The sequence below is a fragment of the Neopsephotus bourkii genome, unplaced genomic scaffold, assembly GCF_033783945.1.
Source record: "Neopsephotus bourkii isolate Nb327-2 ecotype Australia unplaced genomic scaffold, CSIRO-AGI_Nbou_v1 NB_756, whole genome shotgun sequence".
In the NCBI taxonomy this organism is placed as follows: domain Eukaryota; kingdom Metazoa; phylum Chordata; class Aves; order Psittaciformes; family Psittacidae; genus Neopsephotus; species Neopsephotus bourkii.
Window position 1 is genome coordinate 1,186,396 of NW_026901254.1, and position 24,524 is coordinate 1,210,919.

The 24,524-nt window shown below is 41.2% G+C and overlaps 1 protein-coding gene across 1 annotated transcript in view; it reads left to right on the top strand.

Annotated features, from left to right (window-relative positions):
• The window catches only part of ELOVL5 (ELOVL fatty acid elongase 5), a 38,978-nt gene extending 15,628 nt beyond the window's left edge, over positions 1 to 23,350 (top strand). The window contains exons 2-8 of the mRNA XM_061354946.1: positions 6,830 to 6,895; positions 8,785 to 8,972; positions 15,538 to 15,615; positions 16,224 to 16,395; positions 17,878 to 18,002; positions 19,850 to 19,984; positions 21,436 to 23,350. Coding sequence (XP_061210930.1) covers positions 6,838 to 6,895; positions 8,785 to 8,972; positions 15,538 to 15,615; positions 16,224 to 16,395; positions 17,878 to 18,002; positions 19,850 to 19,984; positions 21,436 to 21,567 — 888 coding nt within the window. The 5' untranslated portion in view covers positions 6,830 to 6,837 and the 3' untranslated portion in view covers positions 21,568 to 23,350. The remainder of the gene's footprint in view (positions 1 to 6,829; positions 6,896 to 8,784; positions 8,973 to 15,537; positions 15,616 to 16,223; positions 16,396 to 17,877; positions 18,003 to 19,849; positions 19,985 to 21,435) is intronic.
• Positions 23,351 to 24,524: the final 1,174 nt, after the last annotated feature.

Sequence of the window (24,524 nt, forward strand, 5' to 3'; positions counted from 1 at the left end):
CTTCTGTTTCTGTCTCATTTGAAATAAACAAAAACTAACAAACCAGTTCTTTACCCCCCTAGCCTGGAGCTGTCTGTGCAGTGTCCTTGCACACTTATAGTTGTGTGCTGTTACCACACAGCAGTTGAATAAACCTGCATGCTTTGCCTTTTCTTCCTCCCCATTTTATTTCTGTAAATACTTTTGCAGTCTGCACTTTATTACTCTAACAGCAGCGTGCTCTAAGCTGCTGGTGGCAAGGAAGTTTCCAGCATCACAGTGCTGAGGCATGGGCACAGGGTACCCCCTCCAACATTTTATTCTGGGAAAATGCATGCTATTGCAAAAAGCATTTTACTGTAGTGCTGAGGGATGCCAGATCTGCTGCTGCTAAGGGAAGCTCTGCGGCATGAGAGATCTTTATTTGTAGCTGTATGCATCCCTCTGGGATGGAGGGGTCGTGATGTACCATTTTCCTCCTGATTCTTAGTACATTTGTGTGGTTGCTTTCAACTTGTTCTTAGTGCTTGGCCATATCCTTCAGTCTTTTCCCTCTGGCTGAAGTTACCTTGTGGTGCAGCAAGAGCTGTTGACAGTGAGGGGGATGAAATGCATGCAAGTGTCCAAATCCTAGAACTCTCAGATCCTAATTTAAGCTAGTTCAGATTTGCTGAAAATGTGACTGAAACTGCAGGGATCTGTGACTTGCCTTAACTCATCTGTCTGTAGATGATTAGATTCTGGTTTAATGAGGTATTAGGTATTGAACACATTTAGTCATTCCATTTTGCAGTATCCTTTCTTGTATTTGTTTCTGTTCTGTAAAATGCTTTAATTACCACAACTCGGTTTATGCGTGAAGGTAATCGTTACTGCAGGATTTGGAGGGAGGGGAATGACAGGAAAAGTAATGGCATGAAATCATACCCCTGGTTAACTGTCCAAAGTCTTCCTCTACCCCCTGCCCTTCCGCATGCTTTGAAATAGCAGTGAGGTTAAACTGTTTGAGACTGGCTTCTCTCCTTTGTCCTGCATTTTTTACACTTCCCTGTGTTTTATACAAATCATATATTTCTAAAACTTCCCTGTGCTGGCACTGCTGGTGAGAATGTGGGTCTCCATGAATCAGCAGCAGGCTGGAGGACTTGCCACTGATGCACGGTGGGCCCAAAAGCTGCATCGCTTTGCTAGAGATACACCTGCAAAATAAAGATTAAAAATAGTCTCCTGCATTTTAACAAAACTGAAGTGCAAAATCATGCTTCACCTGCTTCCCATAAAATAAATGTACCTGCGCTTTCAGATCAATATGGACTGTGGTTTATTCTAAACTTCTTTTATTGCTAATGCTGAGCATGCTTGGGACCTAAGAGGGTGTTCAAAAAGGGCAGTTAAGGCTTTAAGAATAGAAAAGAGAAACTGGGCAGCTTTGGAAAGTGCACAGAAAATGGTTGACAGCTTTGATTATCGGTGCTGTCTTCCAGTTCTTGAGCAGCTGAGTGTTTTCAATTCCAGTACTTCTACAAAAGCCAACGCCAGCATTATCGTTGTGTTTTTGGAGAAGGGATAGTTTGTGCTTTTGGAGGAGGGAAAAGAGGAGTCACCTCTGCAGTGGCAGGGACTGGGAAACGTTGCTTCGATGAGAAAACACAGTTCAAGATTTCCAAAATCAAATGCCTAAAATTAGTCTGCAAAGTCCTAATTTAAGACCAGAGAAAGTGGCTGTTTTCCAAGAAGGCTCAGCAGCCAGGCCTGGCAGTGCATTCCTGTCAGAAGATAGCAAGATTATTTAGATGTCTATTTTGGGGATTTTTTTGGAACTCAAGTTCAGGCACTTGCATGTGAAAACTGGGGTCTGTTGTTTCGGAGAGTTCTTGAGCAGTGGGGTGAGAGCTGGAGGATCCTGCTGAAAGCAAGCAGGCTCCCAGTGCTTTGAGCTTTCAGCCCTAAATGTTTTGTTACTGCTGTCTGGTTTGCTTAAAAAGGGTGGCATGGGACAGGGAGCAAACCTTTGTGGTTTTGTGCTTTATCTTTGTACCTGAAAGTATCTGCAACTGAAGTTACTCCAAGAAGAAACTCAAGAAACAACATTAAAATGTGACCAAGAATTTTTAAATCAGTTTTTGGCATAAACTTCCAGAATGTGTTTTCTGTGGAAAGCTTAGGAGAGAATTTCCTTTGAAGGGTGGGAGCTGCTAAAATGCTTCAGTATTTAGCAGCCCTTTCCTCAGAGTAGTGCTTCATGTTGGAAGAGCAGGTTGTCACTGCTAGTAACCTGTAGGAAAAAACTTTATAAATAATTTCAACAACAACAAAAAGAAAAATATTACAAGAAAAGCACATTCCTGTGTAGCCTTTGGCCTGTATTTTTGATTGCCACATGAAGGAGCACCAGGGTCATCCATGCATGGACTGAGTGGCAGGGCACAGCTTACCTCTTCAGCCCAGACACAGGGTGGCTGCTGGAGCATAGTGCATGTCCCAGCTCACAGTGCCGGAAGTGGGCCAAGGATGCAGAATGTTCTGTGGATGCCCAAAATGTCCCTGTCTGTCTAAATCCAGAGGATTTTTGGAAAAGTAATATTTTAATGATGTGGCTCAATCTTGTTGGGGCAAGTTGTAAATTTGGCCTTCATTATGTTTGTGTTGCAGAATTGGAAGTCCACTTACTTTGTTTTATTTAAGACATCAGATAAGCCCTTTCCTGGATTAAATACTTGGACTTAAAGGAGTAAATCATCTGTCAGGTTCTAAGCCTGGGTGCTTTCAGACTCAGATCCAACTTGCCCTGGTGTTCAGGAGCCTTACTGCACTGGTAAAATGTGGTAGCAGAAAGAATGATTTCTTTTCTGTCCACTGTAGAAAGGCAGAATCGAGTGCACCCTCAGCAGGTTTGCTGATGACACCAGGCTGAGTGAAGGATTGACACACCTGAGGGATGGAATGCCATCTGCAGGGACCTGGACAAGCTCAAGAAGTAGACCGTGCAAACCTCATGTTTAACAAGGCCAAGTACCAGGTCTTGCAACTGGGTTAGAGCAATCCCCAGTATCAATACAGCCCTGCAGAGAAAGACTTGGGGGTGCTGGTGGGTAAGAAGCTGGACATGACCTTAGCAATGGGCATTCACAGCCCAGAAAGCCAACCGTATCCTGGGTTGCATCAAAAGGAGTATGGCCAGCAGGCCAAGGGAGGTGATTTTGCCCCTCTCCTCCACTCTGGTGAGATCCCACTAGAATCTGCATTCAGCTCTAGATTCCTCAGTGCGGGAGAGACATGGACCTGTTGCAGCAGGTCCAGAGGAGGGCTATAAAAATGATCAGAGGGCTGGAGCACCTCTCCTGTGAAGGCAGGCTGAGAGAGTTGGGGTTGTTCAGCCTGGAGAAGAGAAGGCTCTCTTAATAAGGGGGACCTTATTGCAGCTTTCCAGTACCTAAAGGTGCCTGATAAGGAATATGGAAACAGACTTTTTAGTAGGCCATATTGTGACGGGATGAGGGGTGATGGCTAAACTAAAAGAGGGTAGATTTAGGCTAGATAGAAGGAAAACATCTTTTACAATGAGGGTGGTGAGGCAATGGAACCAGGTTGCCCAGAGAGGTGGTAGATGTCCCTTCCTTGGAAACACTCAAGGTCAGGTTGGACAGGGCTCTGAACAGCCTCGTCTGTTTTGTCTATTCATTGCAGGGGGGATTGGATTAGTTGACCAGTTAAAGGTCCCTTCCAGTCCAAACTACTGTATGAATAATGTGCCTCTCTGTGAGACAGCTTCTAGGTAAAGGAGCATTGCTAGTGATCTGCTTGTGTATGTGGTCAGTTGCAGAATTTGCTTACTTCCAGTATTAGGAAATATGCAGATTACAGTGTTTCAAATGGCCACTCGTTTAATTTTTCTGGGAGTCGATGTTCCTCTGAATTGGGAAACTATTCTAATTAAAAAAGAACCCTTGTAGTTCCTGCCATTGAAGCAGTGTTTAATGTTGTGTGGCTGTTGGCAGGAGACTTGATGCATTTTCACATGACCCCCTCTGGAACAAAAGCATATTGTTTCCCTCTGTTTTTCTGTTACACAAATGAGTTCCTTTTGAAACAATTTCTTTTTCTGCAGATTCTGGAAATCGACATCAGGAGTAGTTCCTCCTTTGCTGTGTCTTTTACAGTCTGCTGTCTGATAATGCTGGCACAAAAAGCTGTCTTGGGGTCACAGCACGAAAAAGATGAGACCTCTGCAGGAAGCCTCCTCCTCTTGGGGAGTAAGATTTTCTTCCAATTTTATGGGAGGGTTGAACACACAGCTTCATTTCTTCTTGTCTTTGCTATAGCTATGCTGGGTTTGTTTCTGCTTTTTTAGTTGTTTCACTTACGTATCTGCATTTTCAGTGTCCAGCGAACAGCAGTATAAAGCAAGACAGTTCTGAATTCAGCTTTTGCTTACAGTATTTTTGTATAAGAAACCTTTGTTTTTTTGAAACAGACTCTCCCCTCTGAAGTATTCCTCCGCAAAAAGGGGAGTTGAAGTCTGGCACAGATGCTGGGTGATTGTATGGTGCAGTGCTGTGAAAGTAAGTCAATCAGTACGGGATCAAAGGAGCGACAAACTGAGTGTGGGGATTTCAGGCAACAAAATGAATTATCTGCTGGGGAGTGCTTTTCCTGGCAGTGTTTAATAGCTGTCAGATTTAAAAAAAGGAGGAGGGGAAACAAGCTTGCTTTGGATATCTTCCTTTCTTCTCCTTTGAAATTATATACTCATTTCTCAGTCTTCCTGATGTTCATGCTTCTGCTACAACAGCGTAAGCTTCTCATTTAAATTTCCTTATTCTTGCAACAGTGGTGTGCCAGGGCTATGGCCATTCATGCAAGTGCTTGCAGTCTCTGTGTGTCATAACTGGTGAGGTGACGTAATCCCAAAAATGCACCTTCTTGTCAAGTGTGTGCTTATTTGGGCTGGGCTGCTTCAGTCAGAAAATAAAAGTGGTATGAATCAGGACTGAAGAAGTCTTTTAGCACTCCTGGTTATTTTAATCAAGCTATTTTGTTTGTGCCTGGTAACCAGATTCCAGGGAGGTTTCTGTGCCAGTTTGTAGTCCAAAGCAGTACAAAGACTTTATGCACAGAGAGGGGAAAGTCCTCTTCAGTGTGTGTCCCTAAGAGCCCCCATGGGAAACAGTGGGTTGGGGGTGCAGCCAGAAATCCTTGGTGAGCAAGTCTAGAGCCCTGCAGTAGAAGGGATGTGTATTACATAGAAGACACAGCCAAGCCTATTGCGTTTTCTTGGTCCCATGGGAAGTCAAAGACTCTATGGGTGCCAAGCAGCTTCAGTCCTGCTTTGGACCAGGACATTGTTTGCATCCTGCTTGGCTATTCTTACTGGCCTCAATGGAAGTGGAAGCATCAGTTCCATCTGACTAAAACCAGAGGACCTACTCTTCATCTTAATCATAGAATCACAGGATAGTTAGGGTTGGAAACGACCTTAAGATCATCTAGTTCCAAGCCCCCTGCCATGGGCAGGGACACTTCACATTAAACCGTGTCACCCAAGGCTCTGTCCAGCCTGGTCTTGAACATTGCCAGGGATGGAGCATTCACAACCTCCCTGGGCAACCCATTCCAGTGCCTCACCACCCTCACAGTAAAGAACTTCCTCCTTATATCCAATCTAAATTGGATCTTTAAAATTAAATCTAAATCTTACTTGTGTAAACCAGAAATCTCCTAGAGGCAGGGTTTTCGCACGTGAAGAGAGATGTTGCTGGCTAGAATTGGAAAAAAAAAAAAAAGACATGAAATTTTCTGTTGTTAGCAGCTACGTGTAAACTCATGTCATTGTTTCGGTTTGTGCTGTGGATATGTCGATAGCTTATATGTTACTTAGGTTTTTTTCCCGGTAACTAAAAGTTGGTGTTAATATTAGCACATTTGGGAGGGTTGGGTTTTGGTTTGTTTTGGGGGTGTTTGTTGTTGTTGTTTTTCTTGATCAAGAAGAAAATTGCTTCCTCTTCTCTTGAACAGCCTCATGGACATCTGTCCCTGTTCATGGAAAGTGTGACTACTTCTTTTCTGCTTTAACCTTAGGGAGGTACAGCAACTTATGTACCACAGGATATATACCAGGTGCTACCAGTAATTACTGGCCACGTGGGGCGCTGACAGATGACGTTTTAATCACTCTGCTGTACTGATGTTAGATAAGTCTTACCTGGTGATGTCTTACCCGCAAGCAGTTTCTGGAACTAGACGGAGATGATGCTTATGCCACAGACTGCCATGTTTTCTCCCTTGCCTCTGCAGCCCTCTGTGTCATTCAGTAACTGTTGATCTCTTGGTTTTATGGCTGTTAACCAAGAGCTGTGATCAGTCACCTCTCTGCAAAAATGAAAGCAGAACCAGTTTTCACTTTTTTCCCTTCTCTCCTCCTCACCAGCTATATCTTTGTTAAAAGAGCTTCTTAGTGTTTATTTGAAAATGTCAGTGTTGCTGGCTTTCTCAAGGTCCAGCTGTCTTCCTCCTCCTCTTTCTCACTGCAGAAAGATCTCTTGCAAGATGCCATCCTGTATTTGCACTTAAAAGATACAGAGTTAAAAAGAACTTCAGGTTAATCTGAACTTGTTATTTTAAGCTTCTACGTATCCAGATCCATGACTACTTCAGTGTGAAATGCTGCTCTTTCACTAGGGGTTCTCTGGGATTAGAATAACTTTTATGTACTTTATATGTGCTGGTAATGTCCAGTATGTCTGCTGCAGTTTTTGCAGATCAGTATTTTCTTTGCTAACCCTAGCAGATGGTGTTCAGATGATTATTTTTGTAAGCTGAGGAGCTAACTTTCTTCTTTTTATTTCAATAGGTTGAAAAATGGAACTTGTAGATAAAACAATCAATAGCTACCTTGATGTTTGGCTTGGACCCAGAGGTAAGATTTGACAGAAATTAAATGCATAAATAAACCTAATATTAAAGTACAGATACTAGAATGCAAGAAACAGCTTCCTTCTAACATCCTGATGTTGACAGGTGATATCGTAATATCTGCAAAGCAGCAAACTGTATGATTCTTTATAAAGATTGTATGATTCTGCTCAGTCCCTCTGATCTTTTGACCTGAAGAATTGTTAACTCTTCAGGTATGACAATCATAAGTGCTGCTATTCTTACTGTCAGTTAAGTTCACGTTGCTAGTCTTAGTGAATGACTTAGCTCACTGAGATCTTTACCACCTTTTTTTTTTAATTTAGATTTTAATAATAGCTTTATTTAAAAAATCTTTTTAATTTGAATTTGATGGAATAAAAATACTCTTGCCCTCGGAAACAGAGTTGCTAAGGAATTTTTTCACTGAAAAAATACTTTTTTTTTTTAAAGCATTGCTTCTTTGGAACCATTTTTTTTTTAAGAAACAATGGTTTTGGTTGGTTTTTCACTGGGAAGAAGTCTGCAGATGGAGGACAACAATCCTGATCAGTGTGAGAAACAGGCAGTGGGACCAGACAGGCAGTGGGCTTCCAGCTAGGGAAGGGGTGGCCCTGTTCCACCCTGTCCTGAACAGTGGGGATTAAATGTCAGCATCCCACACAGAGTGTGCATAGCAGTGCTGCTCAGTGGCATGTGTTTTCTTCCTCTGATGGCTGCAGTAGCATCTTTTCTACCTCTTTTTTTTTTGTCCCAGTGGAACTCTGATGGTAGCGCCACTTCCTCGCACGACATAGTCCACAGGAGGTGGAACAAGCCTCTGATCCTTCAAAATGTGTTTTGTGTTTGCTTTTAGTAGCTCAGTGCCCTTGTTCCTTCCTGCTTCTTCATGCTAAGACAGTTTAAATTAGTCTGGATGTTCTGATATTACTGCATGTGCTGGCATATAGTCTATATTTGCCATGTCTTAAAAATAATGAACTGTAAAGGTGGCAAATCCAAGCAATTCACCAGCTTTCTTAACTACTTCCCAACCTACATTTAAGGCCTCATTTCTTATATTCAGGATCCACATATGACTCCTTTAAAATTAAGTCAGGGCTGTGAATGCCAGCAATACTTGAATTGTTCAGTTATAATTTGGTAAACTTGGTTTCAGTCCTTTGGGCCGACTTCAGTGAGAGGAGTGAAATACTGTGCTGTTGCTTGGTGTGGACAAGACAGTCATGGTTCAAGAGGATCATGCACTTGTCCTTAGTGTTCCCCTGAAACCCTCTCATTTGGGGTGCGTTATGTGCTTTTCCTGAGCAGTTGACACACTGCCAAACAGACTGGTTGTCAGGCTGGACTGACTGCTCTGTTTCATTGCTCATACAAGGACTCCAAAACTTAATCCTGTTGAGTAGCACATACGTAAGTCTAATTGTATTAGTATTGATTAGGAAATAATTATCAGGATCACCGACTGATAAACACAAAGGTATCTGCTGCACTGTCAGCTTTGCTGGCTCTGTGAGGAAAGTGAGGTGTGTACTGTTGAGAGAAGTCGGTTTGAGAGAATAAGGGAGAGAGGGTCCTTAAAGCTTTTCTTTATAATTTAAGCCTATGTGTGGTATTCAAGATGGATGACAACTCTGAATGGTAAGGAGTATTTAAAAGGAATAGCAGTAATAATTTAAGAATATTTTTGCTTTAAGAACAGAATTCTTTCTGCTTTAAGAACAACTGTATAACTAAAATCCTGTTTGTGACAGTTTGCTGTAGTTAGCAATGTGGCCCTTAAAAGGGCTTGCTGCTTTCCCTCGAGAAGCATTTTGGGTACAGCTTCTTCTCGGTGCATTGAACAGTTCCCCTTACAAAATCTAAGTGTTGATATGGTTTTGTTTGTTTCAGACCCCAGAGTAAAAGGATGGCTTCTTCTGGAGAACTATACACCTACCTTCATCTTCTCAGTCTTGTACTTACTAATCGTGTGGCTAGGACCAAAGTACATGCGGAATAAGCAACCCTTCTCATGCAGGGGTATTCTAGTGGTCTACAACCTTGGACTTACGCTGCTTTCTCTGTATATGTTTTATGAGGTAGGAAAAAATGGGCTGGGTCAGGGGTTTTTTGAAGTATCTGTTTCATTTATATTGGTTTATGTTGAAAATTACATCTGAGAACAGTCTTCCTAAACCTGAGTCAACATCTGTAGAAATGTTGCAACTGTTCTTCAATGTCACTTCTTCGGGAAGAAAGCCATAGTTTTAATGCTACCTCTAAGGATGGTATGAAACCTTGACTTAAACATCTATGCTGACCTTAGTTAGCAGTGTTTTAAATGCACTTCTCTCACTCAGTGTGCAAGTAAAAGCATCACTGATCTCTCAGCTTGAACCTGGCTACTCCTTCAATAACTCCTCCTTGCCTAGAAGTCGTGCTCAATGTGATTGTACTGATGGATTATGCAAAGTACTTCATAGCAAAAGTACAGCTTGATTTGAAGTGCAGAACATGTTTTATTTAAATGTGTTTAATTATGCACGCACTCCTCACATCTGTTTCTGTAGGCTTGCAATAGCTTCTTTTGTGTCCTCTTAGTTTTGCTGAAACAATTGCATCAACGCCATTGTGATTCATCTCTTTTTCTTGGAAGTTAAAATCTGAACATGCAAATATATTTCAAACTGAATTGGACTTTCTGTGGGCTTATTTTCTTTCTTAACAAAACAAAGATTTAGACAGTATGAAGTTTTCCACTTTTCATAGAGCACTTTAGTTGCTTTTGCATGGTTTTTGTTAAAACGAAAATGAAGAACTACAGCAATGAAAATAAGAATGTGGTCAGAAAGTGACTGAGTGTGTGGCTTTAATGTACAGAATACTCTGGCTTGCTTTTAACCAAAAGTATTTCTCCTTTCTGTAAGGGGAGATTTCACTTTCAACATGTAATTACAGGCTAGAGGTAAAGCTATGAATGTTTCATTATTTTTTGGCATTTGCTTAGAAGTATGAGCAAGCTGTAACTCTCCTTCAAGTTTGTAGTTAATGCTATAGTGTTTTACAAGGTGACTGTTTAGATTACAAGTGATTTAAGTTTAATTCTCTTGTGAATTGTTTAGTCAAAAATTACTGAGTTGGGTTGTTAAAAACTTTGATATTCAGTTCTTGGGGGGACAGGAGTTTTGGATTCAGTAGGTACTTGGAAGAATTGTGTTCTTGATGTGCTTACATTTCTAACCACCCTGTCAGGATGTTATAATCTAGAAAAAATTGTGTGTAGATCTATTTAATTTGTCTAAAAGTAGTGTTGCTGAGGACTTCATGTACAACATGTGCACTATTTTATGGAGATATTATTTGTAATTATATAATCTGTTGGTTTAACCTCCAATTATGTTATTGAGGGTTTACAAGTGCAGTCTTCAGTTGTACTAAGTGTGGCTAAAACTCTCAGGTCGCCAGTCTTTTTCCCTTGAATACCTGGTATAATACTCATCATTTAAATGAAAATTACTGTAACATTCTGCCATGTAACAAAACCTGCTGATAAATTTAAACAATAGAAAAGATCTGAACTGTTGATCTTATAAATGCCTTTTTATTGCTAACAATGAACTGGTTACCAAGAAGGGACTATTTATTGTATGCTGAAGAAGTCCTCATACTTGTAACCTGCTGAATAGCTTTTATTTTGTGAAAGAGTGAGACTAAAATACAATGAACATTAAGGCTTCTCCTTCCTATAGGGTAAAACACATTACATCAAAGGGAATATCCCTCTTAATGTAATGTTATCTATGTGGAAGTGTTCATCGGCATTGTAAATAAACCTCTCTTACAATGGGAATACACAAAGCCACAGCATTATGATATTTGCATCAAAATGTGTTTGACAGCACATACAAGCTAGATATGAGGGCGAGCAATGCTCTGCAACAAGGAACTGACCCATAAAAATGGTCCCAAGCAGAGAACCATGCTGACATAACACTGTGCTGCTTGATGTTTGCAGTGAGAGAGCTGGGGGGCCAGGTGATAGGGAAAAAATTTGTGTTCCTGCACCTCCAGGTATGTTCTCTAGCTGTAGTGTCTCCACAGTTACCTGTGTCTGTGCAAAGAGGTGATATCGCACTCAGATCATGTAAGTCGTGGAATTTGGCTTTGAAAGGGTAGCCATGCAGCAGCAGCACTTTATAGTACATGTACTCACTCTTAAGATAAAATGGTGAAAAGCAGCATTAAAAAAATAGTTTTAACTCACTGTTCTCTTCCTCATTGTCACTTTGAGTTTCAGCTGGATTAAACTCCTTATAGTCCTATACTGAGGAAAAGTCATTAAGCATCACAAGTTACGAACTTGGTCAGTAGCCTGTCTGAAAATAAGCTGCTTTAATAGCTTGTATATGTTAGACCTGAAAACCTGCTTTGGAGTTTTTCCTGAGTTACAGCTGTAGTGGTTCTGGTCATGATTCATAGCATCACAGCTCAGTTTAAGTATTTTATGACCAAAACAAGATGTTAAAGTGAGGCGTCCTCCAAGCTAGGATGAGAAAAATGGCCTGCTTGGTTTTCTGGCCTTTACATGTGAATGTTTGTAAGCAATTGGGGGAGGGGGGAAGGGAGGGAGAAAATTTGCATTGTAGGATTTGTATAATTCTAGTTATTGTATATTTGCACCATTTGAGCTACTGATATAACATACCATTTTAAAATCACTAGAAATCGTATGTCTTATGTGGAATTCCTAAGATAGTTTCGGTTGGTACTTGCTATAAATGATTTGTTTGTGCATTCACTAACTGGGCTGTGTTCTGGTACTAGCAGAACAGAGTGGACTGTGCTCATTCGAGACAATATAAAAGGCAAGGCAGGCCTAGGAGAGCAGGAGAGGTTGTCTTGTAGTGAGTAGGGCGCATGCCTCTCTACCTGAGTCTCAGCTGGGTAATTTGGCAGAGCAGGGAGATGCCAGGTACCCAGTTTTATGGATGCAGAACTATTTTATTTTGAGAATATTTTTTATTCATACTGTAGCCAGTGGATGTAGTCCATGTGCGCTTACATTCAAGAGAACTGCTCAGTGATGAAGGCTCACTTCGTGTCATCTCTTTACTGTCCTTTTCATTCATCTGAAAAATTAATTCCCTCCGGAATCTGCCTGAGGAAAGTCTGAGGTTTTCCTGATGAGGGAAGTGGTGTTCATGCTGTAGGAAAAGCATCCTAAGGGGCGCACCCTGCTTAGGAAGGAAGGGACTCAGTGAGGAGCTGCCGTGGCATGTGAGCCTCCTGTGACAGGTCACTGCCAAGGCTGTTCTTTCCCCTTTCTACAGGTCCCAAAGCCTTTATCTCTCTCCTGAGGTGACTGTGTTCATGTAAAGATAGTTTCTTATCTCTGCAGGCATTTGCCTTCTTTGATCAGAGATGTGAAGTTCTGTTTCTTTTCACTCTAATCTAGCCCTGTTTTGAAGCCTGTAAGCTCATCACAGCATGATGCAGTGCTGTGTCCCTTATCTGCCCCTCTCCAGTGTGTCTCAGGCTTTGGTTTTATCACAAGGAAACAAAATCCTCCCCAGTAACACCTCTCCCACAGCCCAGTGAGACTGCTATTAGTGTGCTGGTTTAGTTTGGTACCAGAGTTGATAAGAACCGCACATGCCACAGCATTTTAAAGCATTTGGCAACAGAATTACAAAATGAGAGCTTCTTCTATATTGAACACAAAAAACTAAATGCAGGGGAAGGAAGTACAAGGTGTTTGACCACAAAAGCGACTTCAAGCTGCAGGGCATTCCCCTGAGCCCAGGAATTTAACAATGACTTTCAGCACCATTTTAATTGACTTACTAAGGAGCCATCTCTTTTTTTGTAGTTTGAAAAATGCATACCCTGGTGAAAGTGATTAGTCAGCCTTTTCTGGACAGGTTAACTTCTCAAGAGAAGATATGCCTGCGATTGTGCATCAGCAATGCAGTTAAGCAGGCCTGGGCTCCTGCCAACCTGGAGATGAAGGATTCCTAAGGATAGTGGGCAGGGAAAGGTTGTCTCAAGCTTGGGGTGGCCAAGGAGTTGCCGAGCCTCTGTTGCTGGGCAAGTCGAGACCTCCTATACAGAAGCTGTAAGGAGAAGTAAGAAACTGGTTGTCCTGGGGCAGACCACATTAAGCATGAGCAATGACTTAAATGCACTAACTGGCAATTTATGACACCTTCATCTGTTGCTTTCTGGGTGTACATAAGCAGCTCCCTGGTGCTGTATGACCAGCCTTGTGCATAACAGAGCCATTTGGGAACTGTTCGTGGCCAGCTGCTTTGTTTCCTGGAACCTTCCAGCATGTGCTGAAAGTGTTGTGGGTACAAGAAATAGTGGTGTCAGGCAAAGGAGCAGCTGGGTAACTCTGGAAAATGATTATCGGTGTGTTGCATGTTGCACCAAGTGAGGTTGTGGGCAGCAGCAGCAGTTCATGGATAGCAGTAGCAGCTTTTCACCATTTAGTTCCTTCTAGAAAGGGAGGGATTAAATTATTTTTGTAACTATACTATTGATATGATGTTAAAAGATGTTACCACTTCCTACAAATGTTGCTCTGCTTCTATCATTTAAACCCCTGTGGCTGTGAGAATATTACAGTTTGTAGCGTATTATTATATGTGCTTCTGGAAACAAAAGGAACATTTGGGTTTAGCTGGAGCTACTTATTGCTGCACTGATATCTTTGCCTTTCAGAGAGTTAGGATCCATCCAGACCTTTGCTGTCAACCTTTGGTTGTATTATACTTTATGTAGTGAACCTACATTGCTTTCAGGGAAAACTCTTTGTGTTTCACTACACTAGCCCTTACTTGGGAGAGGTTTATGGACTGCAGTATTAGTGATGGATGCTCTTTGGATTAATTGCAGTATAAACTTTGTGATTATCCTTCTAACGCTTCCTTGAGCTAAGAGAACTATATGAAAACATCTGTAAGCTCTTAACAGCACGATCGCAACACAATGTGGTCTTCTGTCTGTGGGACTGGCAGGCATCCTCAGAGCTGTGCAGGCTTTCCTCAGTGCCCTGAGAGCAGAGTGGTGCAGGGCATGCTCCAGGATGTAGCTGGTCCACTAGTAGGGTACTGCTTTTAAACCAGTGTGCTTTGCACAGCCCTGCCTGCTCTACAGCCAGGAGAGAAGTCCTCTTGTGGCTGCATGCCCTTTCTGCTTGGATAGAGAAATTGCTTGGGTCATCTATTGATGTATGTGGCTGCCCTGCCCTCACTGTGGCAGGGTGGTATTCACTTATCTCTAATGCATGAGGTAATTCCAGGTCTATGTTATGATATAACTAGATGTCTTCCCCCCCCCCCCCCTTCCTAAATGGTGCCAATAATTCTATCTTAGAAGGTCAAAAAATAGTGACCTAAACTGACTGGGTATTTTAAAAGCTAATTTAGGGAGAAAATGAGACGTGAAAGAAATAACATCAGGAAAAGGTAGATCATTGAAGTGATAATCTTTATTGTACCTTTTAGAATGAGCGTCTCATTCACAGTTTTGAGCAGCGTTTAATTGTGCCAGTTATTGTAGTCCTTTAATCAAGCGATCATTTAAATGACTTATGGTACAAAGAGTTTTCCACTGTAGCCTTGCAAAGCTTTTATTTTTATTCTGCACAAGCTTAGATAAGGCCAAAAATGGACAATCTGCTTGTGCAGGATATCTGTCTCTGCCTTTAGAATACTTTTCTTTTCACTTGGGAATCATCTAAATTTGTTACTGCTCTCATCATGCTATTCCCACAAAGAAAAACGTCTTTATACGCAACATCCAGTGATCCTTCTGTTGTGATATTGAGGTTGGGAGTCCTTGCATTTCCTCCCAACCCACCTGAACCTGTTCATATGTCTCCCACCTGTGAAAGGGTGGGATGCAGACGTCCAGCTTCCCTCCTGCTTCTGTGGAGGTTTCAGCCAGCTCCTTGGCTCCCCATCATCCTCTCATGACTAATAGCTTGAAAGTAACTCCATCATGTCTGAGGTGTTATTTGTTATGCCAGGAAGTCAGGCAGGCAGTGGCATATCCTGCAAAGGAAGTCACTTGTACTGGGAAGGATGTAATGCACTCGGGATGAGTGAATTATTTAAGATCTGGAAGAATTGCAGTATGGTGAAACATCTCTTGTTAGCTGTTAAAGGTAGCAAAGCTGAAGATTTGCCCTGTTACATGGCTGAAAAAATTGTAGTCAGATCTCTGTGTATAAAACTTCCTTAAAAATGTAACTTTTTATTTCAAAAAATTGAATAATCAGAATAAAAACATGTTTACTTTACCCTGGCCATTCACTTTCTCCAACAATGAGATCATCAGCCAGGAAGAAAAGATATTTCTTGAGACTCTGTCTGGAATATGACTGTGCAAAACACACACTATGTGAGATAAGTAGAAATAAGATGCTACCTTCTGTTTTTATTCTGGTATACCCCAACTGGAAGAATTTGTTAATTCACCCTCCACTATGATTCCGTCACTGCTATCACTGCTTGGAGCTTGAATTCCACATAATGCCACACTCAAGTGCCCACGAATCCCTTGGCACCAGATGTCTTGGCACAGATGCTGTGGAGGTTTACATGTGCTGCGGGGTGCAACCTTCTCCCCAAATAACACTTTGTTCTTTGATCTTCTCAGCTGGTGACAGGAGTATGGGAAGGAGGATACAATTTCTTCTGTCAGGATACTCACAGCGGAGGAGAAGCTGATATGAAGGTAATGTAATTGATACTTACAGTTAGTAACGTTTCAAATTGTCCGCTTGTGCATAAGTAGAGAGCAGAACAGTACTGATTATGTGGATTTTGTTCAAACTGTATGGTTTTTTCCTGCTTTTACAATACAAAGGACAATGCATTGTCAAACATAATAGTTAATCTGCAGTATGTTCATGGTTGGTATTTTGGTGAGTAATTTTCAAGTGTTCCCAGGTCAAAAAACAAGGACTGTATTCAACCACTGTGCGTTGTGACTCCCCTTCTCGTTCTGAGATGCGGTGATTTCTTCCGGTCACTGGTCAGACCTGCTCTTCAGAGAACAGTGTGAGACCCACTCTGGTTAAATATTGACTTGTTTCTTCCAGGACACCCCAGGTGCACAGCAACAGCCTCATAAAGCTGTTATCCTGTCTTCAGCTGTGGCTATGCCCTTGTACCCAGATCTCCTACAGAGAGAGCTGAGGCAGAAGCATTAGAGAAGATCTCAGCAGTGTCTTCAGTCCAAGTAGTGCCAGACAGAATCTGGATTTTAATGACTTGGATAACAAAAGGGTTGAAAGCCCCCACAATGTGCAGTGCTTCTAAAACTTCTTTCCTCCTTTCTAGATCATACGTGTCCTCTGGTGGTACTATTTCTCCAAACTCATTGAGTTCATGGATACCTTCTTTTTCATTTTGCGGAAAAATAATCATCAGATCACTGTTCTACATGTCTACCACCATGCAACGATGCTGAACATTTGGTGGTTTGTTATGAACTGGGTGCCTTGTGGTCACTGTAAGTACTGGGTTGTAGTGGGGAACATCTGCAACAAGGGCCTTGTTGGATTTCTTTTGATCAAACCAAACACCTCTGGTACCTTCAGCTGCAAGATTTGCTCTGTCCCATATTAAGGTGCTTTGCTGAATTGCAACTATTGCAGGCAGTTGCAAGAATTAAGTTGCCCGCAGAGCCTCTAGAAAAGGCATGCCTGTGTAGTCTGCAGAATTTGTATGGCAGTGTGACATAGATCAGCTGCAGCAGACCAGGTCTGAAACCTGTCAACCTTGTTTCTCTTTTTTGTGGTAGTCACAGACTCTAATGGAACAGTACTCTTTTCCAAGTCAGGACCAGAAACCTGTTTCAGCTGCAAGATGGCTAATGGTGACTCTTGCCCTTGCATCTGTCAAGTTCACTTGAGATACTGCTTTCTTGACTTAATCTCATTACACCACTAGCCGTAACAAATGATTTCAATAAAATCTTGTCTCCTGAGCACTAATGAATATGACCAAATGCATCTTAAGTGGAAGATTTCGATGTCTCTCTTGTCTAAATCCTGCTACCCTCTGGCAGTCTTGCTTTGATTTCATTGCTTATAGCTATCATTTAGTTTCCTAACTGCATTAGTGTAGCTCAGTTGTGGTTCAGATGTGCAGCTTACAGATACTGGCTTTGTTGAGCTCTAATCCAAGGGAAACCTTTTCAAGTGCAGTGGATGTGAACTACGAGCAGTGCAGACCAAGAGGCTGGGTTGCTCAGGAGTCTGCTTTCCGAGCTAGACAGCATAGAAACTTGTATTTGTTTCATGTTGTCAGCAGTGAGTAATTCTGAGCTTACAGAAAGTGTGCTTCTGGAACCACGTTCTCCTCCAGGGAAGTCAAACCCTGTTTATACAACAGTCCGAAGTGCAGATATTTAAAGTCCATCTTGTGCTTGTGTGGTCTTGAAAATACTTCTGTGCTATTTCTAGTGATGGGTTTTAATCCTTCCTTTCCAAGCCTTATGTTTTGCTTCATCATCACAGTTCTATGCAGTATGGTGTTAAGCTAAAAGTTCCTTTAATGGCTAAAGGTACAATAAAAAAGGACAAATAAAATGGCTAACTTACAGTTTCTGAACATATCTGTTGCTTTGATTATAAATGACAAAATGGGCTCCTGCCTGGAATGAAGTGAAATAAACCTGAAAGTCAATGAGTGAAGGTATTGATTGTTGGGCCTGTTCAGTTCCCTTGAGAAGCCATCATGTAGATGTGAAAAAGAATAATTTGAGGAAACAAAACCAGAAGGCTGGCATAAAGCACACAGCTGCAGAGCAGCTCAGCCGCTGTCTTGGGTGAGCAGAAATGAAATCAGGGGGAATAAATCTCTGGTGTTCCTTTAAAATAAATAATGTTTTTAAATAGTAACATTTTGAACTGGTTATTTTTGTAGCTTCTGTAAAACAGCCTGTTCCTCATAAAGCCATGCACTTTCTTTTTCCTTTTCCCTTCTTTAGCTTACTTTGGTGCCACGCTGAATAGCTTTATCCATGTCCTCATGTACTCCTACTATGGATTGTCTGCTGTTCCAGCAATGCGTCCTTATCTGTGGTGGAAGAAGTACATCACTCAGGGGCAGCTGGTGAGTGATTCGCTCTTCAGCGGGCTCTTGTATTTGTGATGAAATCCTGTCTTTACTGAGTTAGAAAATTTTGGTGGGTTTAGAAGAAGGAAGAAAGAAGGCTTCTACATCTTTAAGTGCCTTCCAAATCCAGCTTTCTGCACTTCCGTTAGCTCTGTTTTCAGGACAGTGGGGAACTGGGACTGAGGGTGTACACACAAATCAGTGCTGAGATCAGTGGGACCTTTCTCCAGCTCACCGTGTTGTATGGCTAGATGTATTTGGGAGTCACAGTGCTAGGTCTATGGGACTCGCTAGCCAAGGAGGCGGGAGAAGCTTTTCTTCTAAGCCTGCTTGAGCTTGGGGTGCTCTTTGCTTGGTTGCTCATGCTGATGCTGAGATGACAGACCAGAAGCTGAGTGCAGCGCAGTCCACAGCTAACAAGACCCTTCATTCTAGTCCTGCAGGACAGTGGCTTTTCTGTCTCATATTTGCATGCAGTTGCAAATGGTTTATTAAAAACTGTTCAATATTTCTGGTCTGTGCACTTTAAATGGGCAAATTTTTTTCTCTTGTAATTCTGTGTTGGGCTCCTTGTATCCATTTGTGTTGTTTCCTGTGTGTACAGTGATGAAGCTCAAGTGCTGTGTACTAGAGGTGAAAAGAGCAGGGAAATTAAGCAATATGGCACACGTGGTAGTGATCCTGCATGAGACCCAGGTTTCAATGTGTGTATCATGTCAGCACACCACAAGAAAACGTGCATGGTGTTCTGTCTTCCCCATTTTGTAGGGTGGGGAGACTGAAGCCTAAAGATAGACATTTTTGTTAAACACAACACCTCCACCCACCCCTTAGCACCCTATCAGAGCTGTGAATGGGTTTAACAGCATTTGCTTCCAGCAGTTCAGAGTGTTGATTCTCAAGTTTTATTTATTTATACTTTTTTAGCACTCTTCCTTCCCGAAGGATGGCAGAGTATTGCAGGAGTGGGGATCATTGCCTGGGGGGATAGCTTGCTTTGTGGTTTGGTTTTTCGTTTGGGGTTTTTCTTATGTCTTTTTCCTTCCAGATTTATGTGCTGTTCTTCATCCTGGTTGTTTGGGTGCTATAGAGTGCAAGTGTCTGGGTGCTTCAGTTGCTGTCCCTGGCTATTGTCACAGTTGCTGTCACTTCCCTGCCTGCTCTGCATACATAGCTGTTAAGGCAGCAAAATAGCAGAGCAGAACACAACAGACTTTCCCTTTTTAAATAAACATTCCCTAATCTGGTAGCTTTCATGTAGGGATGATTTTTGCCTAATGCTCTCCACAGCATTTAAGACCAAACTCTCTTTTTCAAGAAGAGATAATTGAAGATAAACCACCCCTCTCCTCCTGCCTTCCCAGCTTCCATGCAGCCTTCACTCCAAAGATCCTTCCACTGGAGCCATATACCAGGCAGTTCTGGTCCATGGAAGAGGATCTGTGTGTAGACCCAGTGACCCCAGGTCTTTTGCAACTGAAGTAGTGAGATGCAGATCTAGTCTGTTAGGATGGGAGAGTCAAACCCCAGTGAGGTCTCACTAGGAAGAAGGTGGTGTTTGTTACCTAATATATTTAAACATCAGTCCTACATGAGTTACTCTACTGCTGTAAAATGGAACAATAATAATCAAATAAAAGCACTTAAAGAGCAAAATACCACAACCAGCATGTCTGCTAACTGAGGTTTATACTGTTAGTAAGCCAGAGAAACTAAACATGTCAAACACACAGTAATACATATTTTAGAGTTGTTTTAGAAATAACTAACAAGATTTGGGTCACTCCATTTTTCCTCCTTGTATTAATGTGCTCCATTTCTCTTTTTTTTTTTTTTCTCCCCAGACTCAGTTTGTCCTGACAATCTTCCAGACCAGCTGTGGTGTTGTTTGGCCATGTGCATTTCCTCAGGGGTGGCTGTATTTCCAGATTTCTTACATGATTTCTTTGATTATCCTCTTCACAAATTTCTATATCCAGGTAAAAGTAATATTCATGGACTGTAGTATTCTGCTGGCACTGTCCCATTGGAAAGCTCCTTACAGGAAGATGTGCTTGAAATAGCCTTTTGCTATCTTCCAGTAACAGGCATACATTCTTAAGGTACTCTGCTTGGTCTCGAATCTTCTGATGTTTTGTGTGTGTAATTCAGAACAATCAGTAATTTCAGTAAGCAGAGTGGCACAAAAAGTATTTTACTAATGCAGTTTTAACTACAGATAAGGGAGAGGGAAGAGCTTTATGTAAGAAGCAGCTTTCCAGTCTGAAATAAAACAGCAGCCTGTGAACTTGTCAGAGACCCAAAGGAATTGTTCATTACTGCTCTTACAAGGGAAAATGCTTGTTTTATATCCAGAGAAACTTCCCAAACTCCCAACATGCGTAATGCTGGTCTTGGATTGCCTTTACAGACATTTGTTTGTATTTCTTTATGGGAAATCAGGGGGTTGAGTTGTTTGTACAAAATTGATTTCGTGTCCGAATAGATCCAGACTTGGACTTGTGGTTCTGAGCAGTTCATATTCATGCTCTGTGCAAAGATGTACCCATCTTCAGAAAACCAAGCCAACACAACCTCCTGCCCCCAAACAGGCAAACCCTGTTACATATTTTAAATGGCTCTTAAAAGATTTGAGCATTTTGGGTCTGGTAAAAATGACTCATGGAGGGGAAAGATAGCAGGCTTCCCTATCTGATCTTCTTGTACTTCTTCAGTCAGTCCTGTGGTTCGTATCACTTGCTGCATGTGAACTTGCTAATTAAATGTAATGGTATGTTCCAGGTATTATTCAACTTTCTTCATCTGTTTTACTCATACTTTAACATTTGACCATTTAACTTTCTTTCACACACACAGTTTAGGAAACATGCTCTTTTCAGGCAGCTGAGCCCCTTTGACTGAGATTAATTAATGTATGTTTTTTCACTGTATTTTTTTGTTGGTGTCCTGAGCCCCCCTGATCCTGTTAGCTTTTGCTTCCCATGTTGTCAGTGCAAGTTCCTTTCACATTTCTGTCTCTGAATTCCCCTCACTGATCTTGTTTATCCACTTCTTGTTCTGGCTTTGTTTAAGGTAGGCACCTGCAGCACACCAAATCTCCTTCCTCACTTGTCATTTTGAGTATTCTTATGCCATAGTCTGCTCGTAAAATCATTTCCATTGTTTCTGATTTACTCTTAACATAACACTACCAATGCTGCCATCTTCCTGCCAAGCCTTTTTCTTTTCAAGTGAGCTAATTCTCTTGCTGTGATGAATGAAAGGCATAGTATAGCCTCATACACAAAAAATGGTAGAGCTTGTTAGATGAAACCTCCAGCACAAGGTCTTTAATAATGATGGATGCAAGTTTACTTTTGTGTTTTTAGAGTGACTGTGAGGAAAAAGTTATTTATTTAAGCAAAACCATGTGTCTTTCCGTATATTCTAGACTTACAACAAGAAGGCATCCTCGCGGAGGAAAGAGTATCAGAACGGCTCTACAGTCACTGTGAACGGGTACACAAACAGCTTTTCTTCCCTTGAGAACAATGTGAAACAAAGGAAACAAAGGAAGGATTGAAGACCAAACTGAAAAACCATTTTGATAACCCCAACAACAAAATCATCTGATTGTAAGCACAATAAGAGTTGTGCACTAATACTCTAACAGCTACTGTAACTATTCCTGCCTAGAATAGTGTTGATTTATGTAGGACTTAACCAGTGCAAACACCCTAGAAACTGTATACAGAACATAAAAGTAGGTTAAAGTTTAAAAGTAATTCTGGGCTGTCACTGACCCCGCTATAGACTGTGGAAGGGAGTATTATCATAGTATCCAACACTGCTGTTGCCTTACTAGTCAATATGATAGGTGCTGAATTATAACTCACAATTTGAAAACACTGTAATCTAAACCTCCATTTTTTTTACTGTAGATCATGCATGTGATTGTAGAGGTAATTTGTATGATGCTGGTTTCAGTAGATAAACACACATGCCTTAAATTAAAAAGCAGGGCCCAAAGCTTATTACTGATTTAAAAATTAGGGTATGTTTCAACTTTTCAGTTGACTGACTTTTTAGTAAAAAGTCATTTAGAAGAATCCATTGATCATTTTACTGTTCTCTGTGTGATACACGATGTTAAGTATCTCCTGCGCAATACAGTGAAATTGGAAATGGCTCATTTAGTTTTGTATATTTGGCTTTAACTGACTAAACAGTCACCAACCAGATGGAAAGGTTATTTTACTTTTTAATAGATCTTATTTTTTTATTTCAAGTAATGTCACTAATGTAAAATTAATTGGCGCTCACACAGTCCAGTAAGACTTCAATATTGTCTCTAAGGTTTAGAGTGTACGCAGGGTGGACCCATCTTCTCTTTTCGCTTTTTTTCTTCCTTTCTTTCCTTATTTCTTAATTCTTAAATGCTAAATGAAGAGTGGTTTTTAATATGGAAGCTGGCAGAGTTTCAAGTGTTACTACCATAGCCATAGCCACGTTTTAGGAGCTACTGTTTGAGACTGTGACATATCCGGAAGTGTATTTAAAAGCGAAGACAGAAAGATGCTTTTCTGATGGAACTGTTTGTATTTAAGTTGGTGTTTGTACTGTTCTTCATGTAGCATATGTTCATTTATAAAATGTGCCTAACACAAATATGGTGGGTTTTTTTTTTTCCTAAACAAGCAAAATTAAACAGTCTGATGTTTTTTAAATGTTACTGAAATGTGCTGGAATGTCTGTTTCTGTAATGTGAGTTGTGTACATCACTGGTAATGTTTTGGCTTGTTAGCTGAGGCTTTGGTTTGAGTGCTTATTAAAGTTACTCCTTGTAAAATCTTGCCTTGCACATATGAGGAGTCAGTTGCAAAGCCAGTATCTGTTGCTGGTATTCTGGTATCTGCCGTGGTGGAGTTCTGCTTATGAATATTTTATTCATTAAGCTCTGAAACATTGAATTGTGCAAGACGTACTGCTGGTCATTGCTCAAGTTTAACTACTTGTTTTTTGATATTTATATAAATGCCAGTTCTAACATGTTTAAATTTTTTTTTTAATCTTTTTTAAAAATTTTGCACATCTCTTAGGGAATTACTAAGTTCTCCTACTAGCCTTGTGGGGTTTCATTCCTTGTTTTGAAGGACACAGTGTCTGTTATGTTTACATTATCAAAGCCTGTGCGTGTGTCTTCATTTCTAGGTACTGGTTTGCAGAGTCTTTACATAGCTCAGTACAGCAGCTATAATGTTCAAAATAGGCCGTCTAAATGTGCTAGAAGTAAACCCTTGGCTCATCTGAATATGCCTACATTGTTAATGTTTGACATGGTTTAATCATTAAAACACTTTTGATGATCTCTGCCTGAATTCTGGTGGGTTTGTACAGATTTAATGCATTGCCCCATCCTGTGTCAGAGAAATTCAGTGTACCAGAGACTTGGTAATAAATTCCTTACAGGAAGCTTTGGCTGTTGCTAAATGCTGTTCCCTTGCCTGGCTGCAGAAGTACTTCTCCGTGTGATGGATTAAACCTCTCACTGTGATTACTGACTTGCTGAATGCAGAGCAGCACAAATAGCTCCGAGACAATGAGTGCCAGGAGCAAAGCTTAATGTGGCACACAGGAGCTTTCTGCCTCAGATGTCCTGTCTGTAGAATGGGAATAATACTTCCTTCCAGAATGGGAGCATTCTTGCGATTTCCTGCTATCTCCTGTTGCCCTTAAGTGATTGTTTCTGAGCCCTCTGCAATTTGAGTGTTAAATCAGTGTGTTGCACTGTATAAAACTGTGAAGATCCCAAGTGCTGTGTCATGGGCGTACCAACCACCCCTGGGGTGGGGTCACTTGGGCACTGAGATTCCTGAGTTGGCAGAAGGTAGTGGAAAAGCAGAGAGCAGTTCTAGAAATCCAGGAGATCTCTGTGATTGTCTGTTTTATTTATTGCAAGGCCGGTGTTAAGTAAGTGCTGGAGCTTCTGATAGGACTCTGCCACCAAAACTGGGGCAATGAACCCCACAAAGCTCCAAACCTGTTCTGGAGATTGCCTCTACCTTTGATATGTGGTGGCTGTCTTGAGGTGTAAGTCAGTAGAAATGTGTGTGTGTGTTTTGTGTGAGACTGGAATATCTGTTGTTATATGCATGCATTCAGAAAAGCACTTGAAGCAGTACACGGGTGGTTAAAATAGGGCTAGAGATCTTGCATGTTGGTACAGAAGATTAATTTATATTGTCACTGTCACCTTCCTGCCAAGAATTACTGAGCCAACAAAGGTGGTTAGTTATAACCATCAAGATGTTGCAAGAACTGGTTTAAAAAACAAACTTGAATTCCATTTTCAGCTCTCAGTACACTTAAATAGATGGAAATACAAGACAAGATCTATATGTTTCTCAATTTCACATATTTGGATGAGCAGGGGAAGCTATAGTCCTTTGGGGCTTCCGTGACGTGACAGTAGCAGAAGCATATTTTAAGTCAGAGATGCAAAAACAATCTCAAACAGAAGACGGGGAAATGAGTAACAAA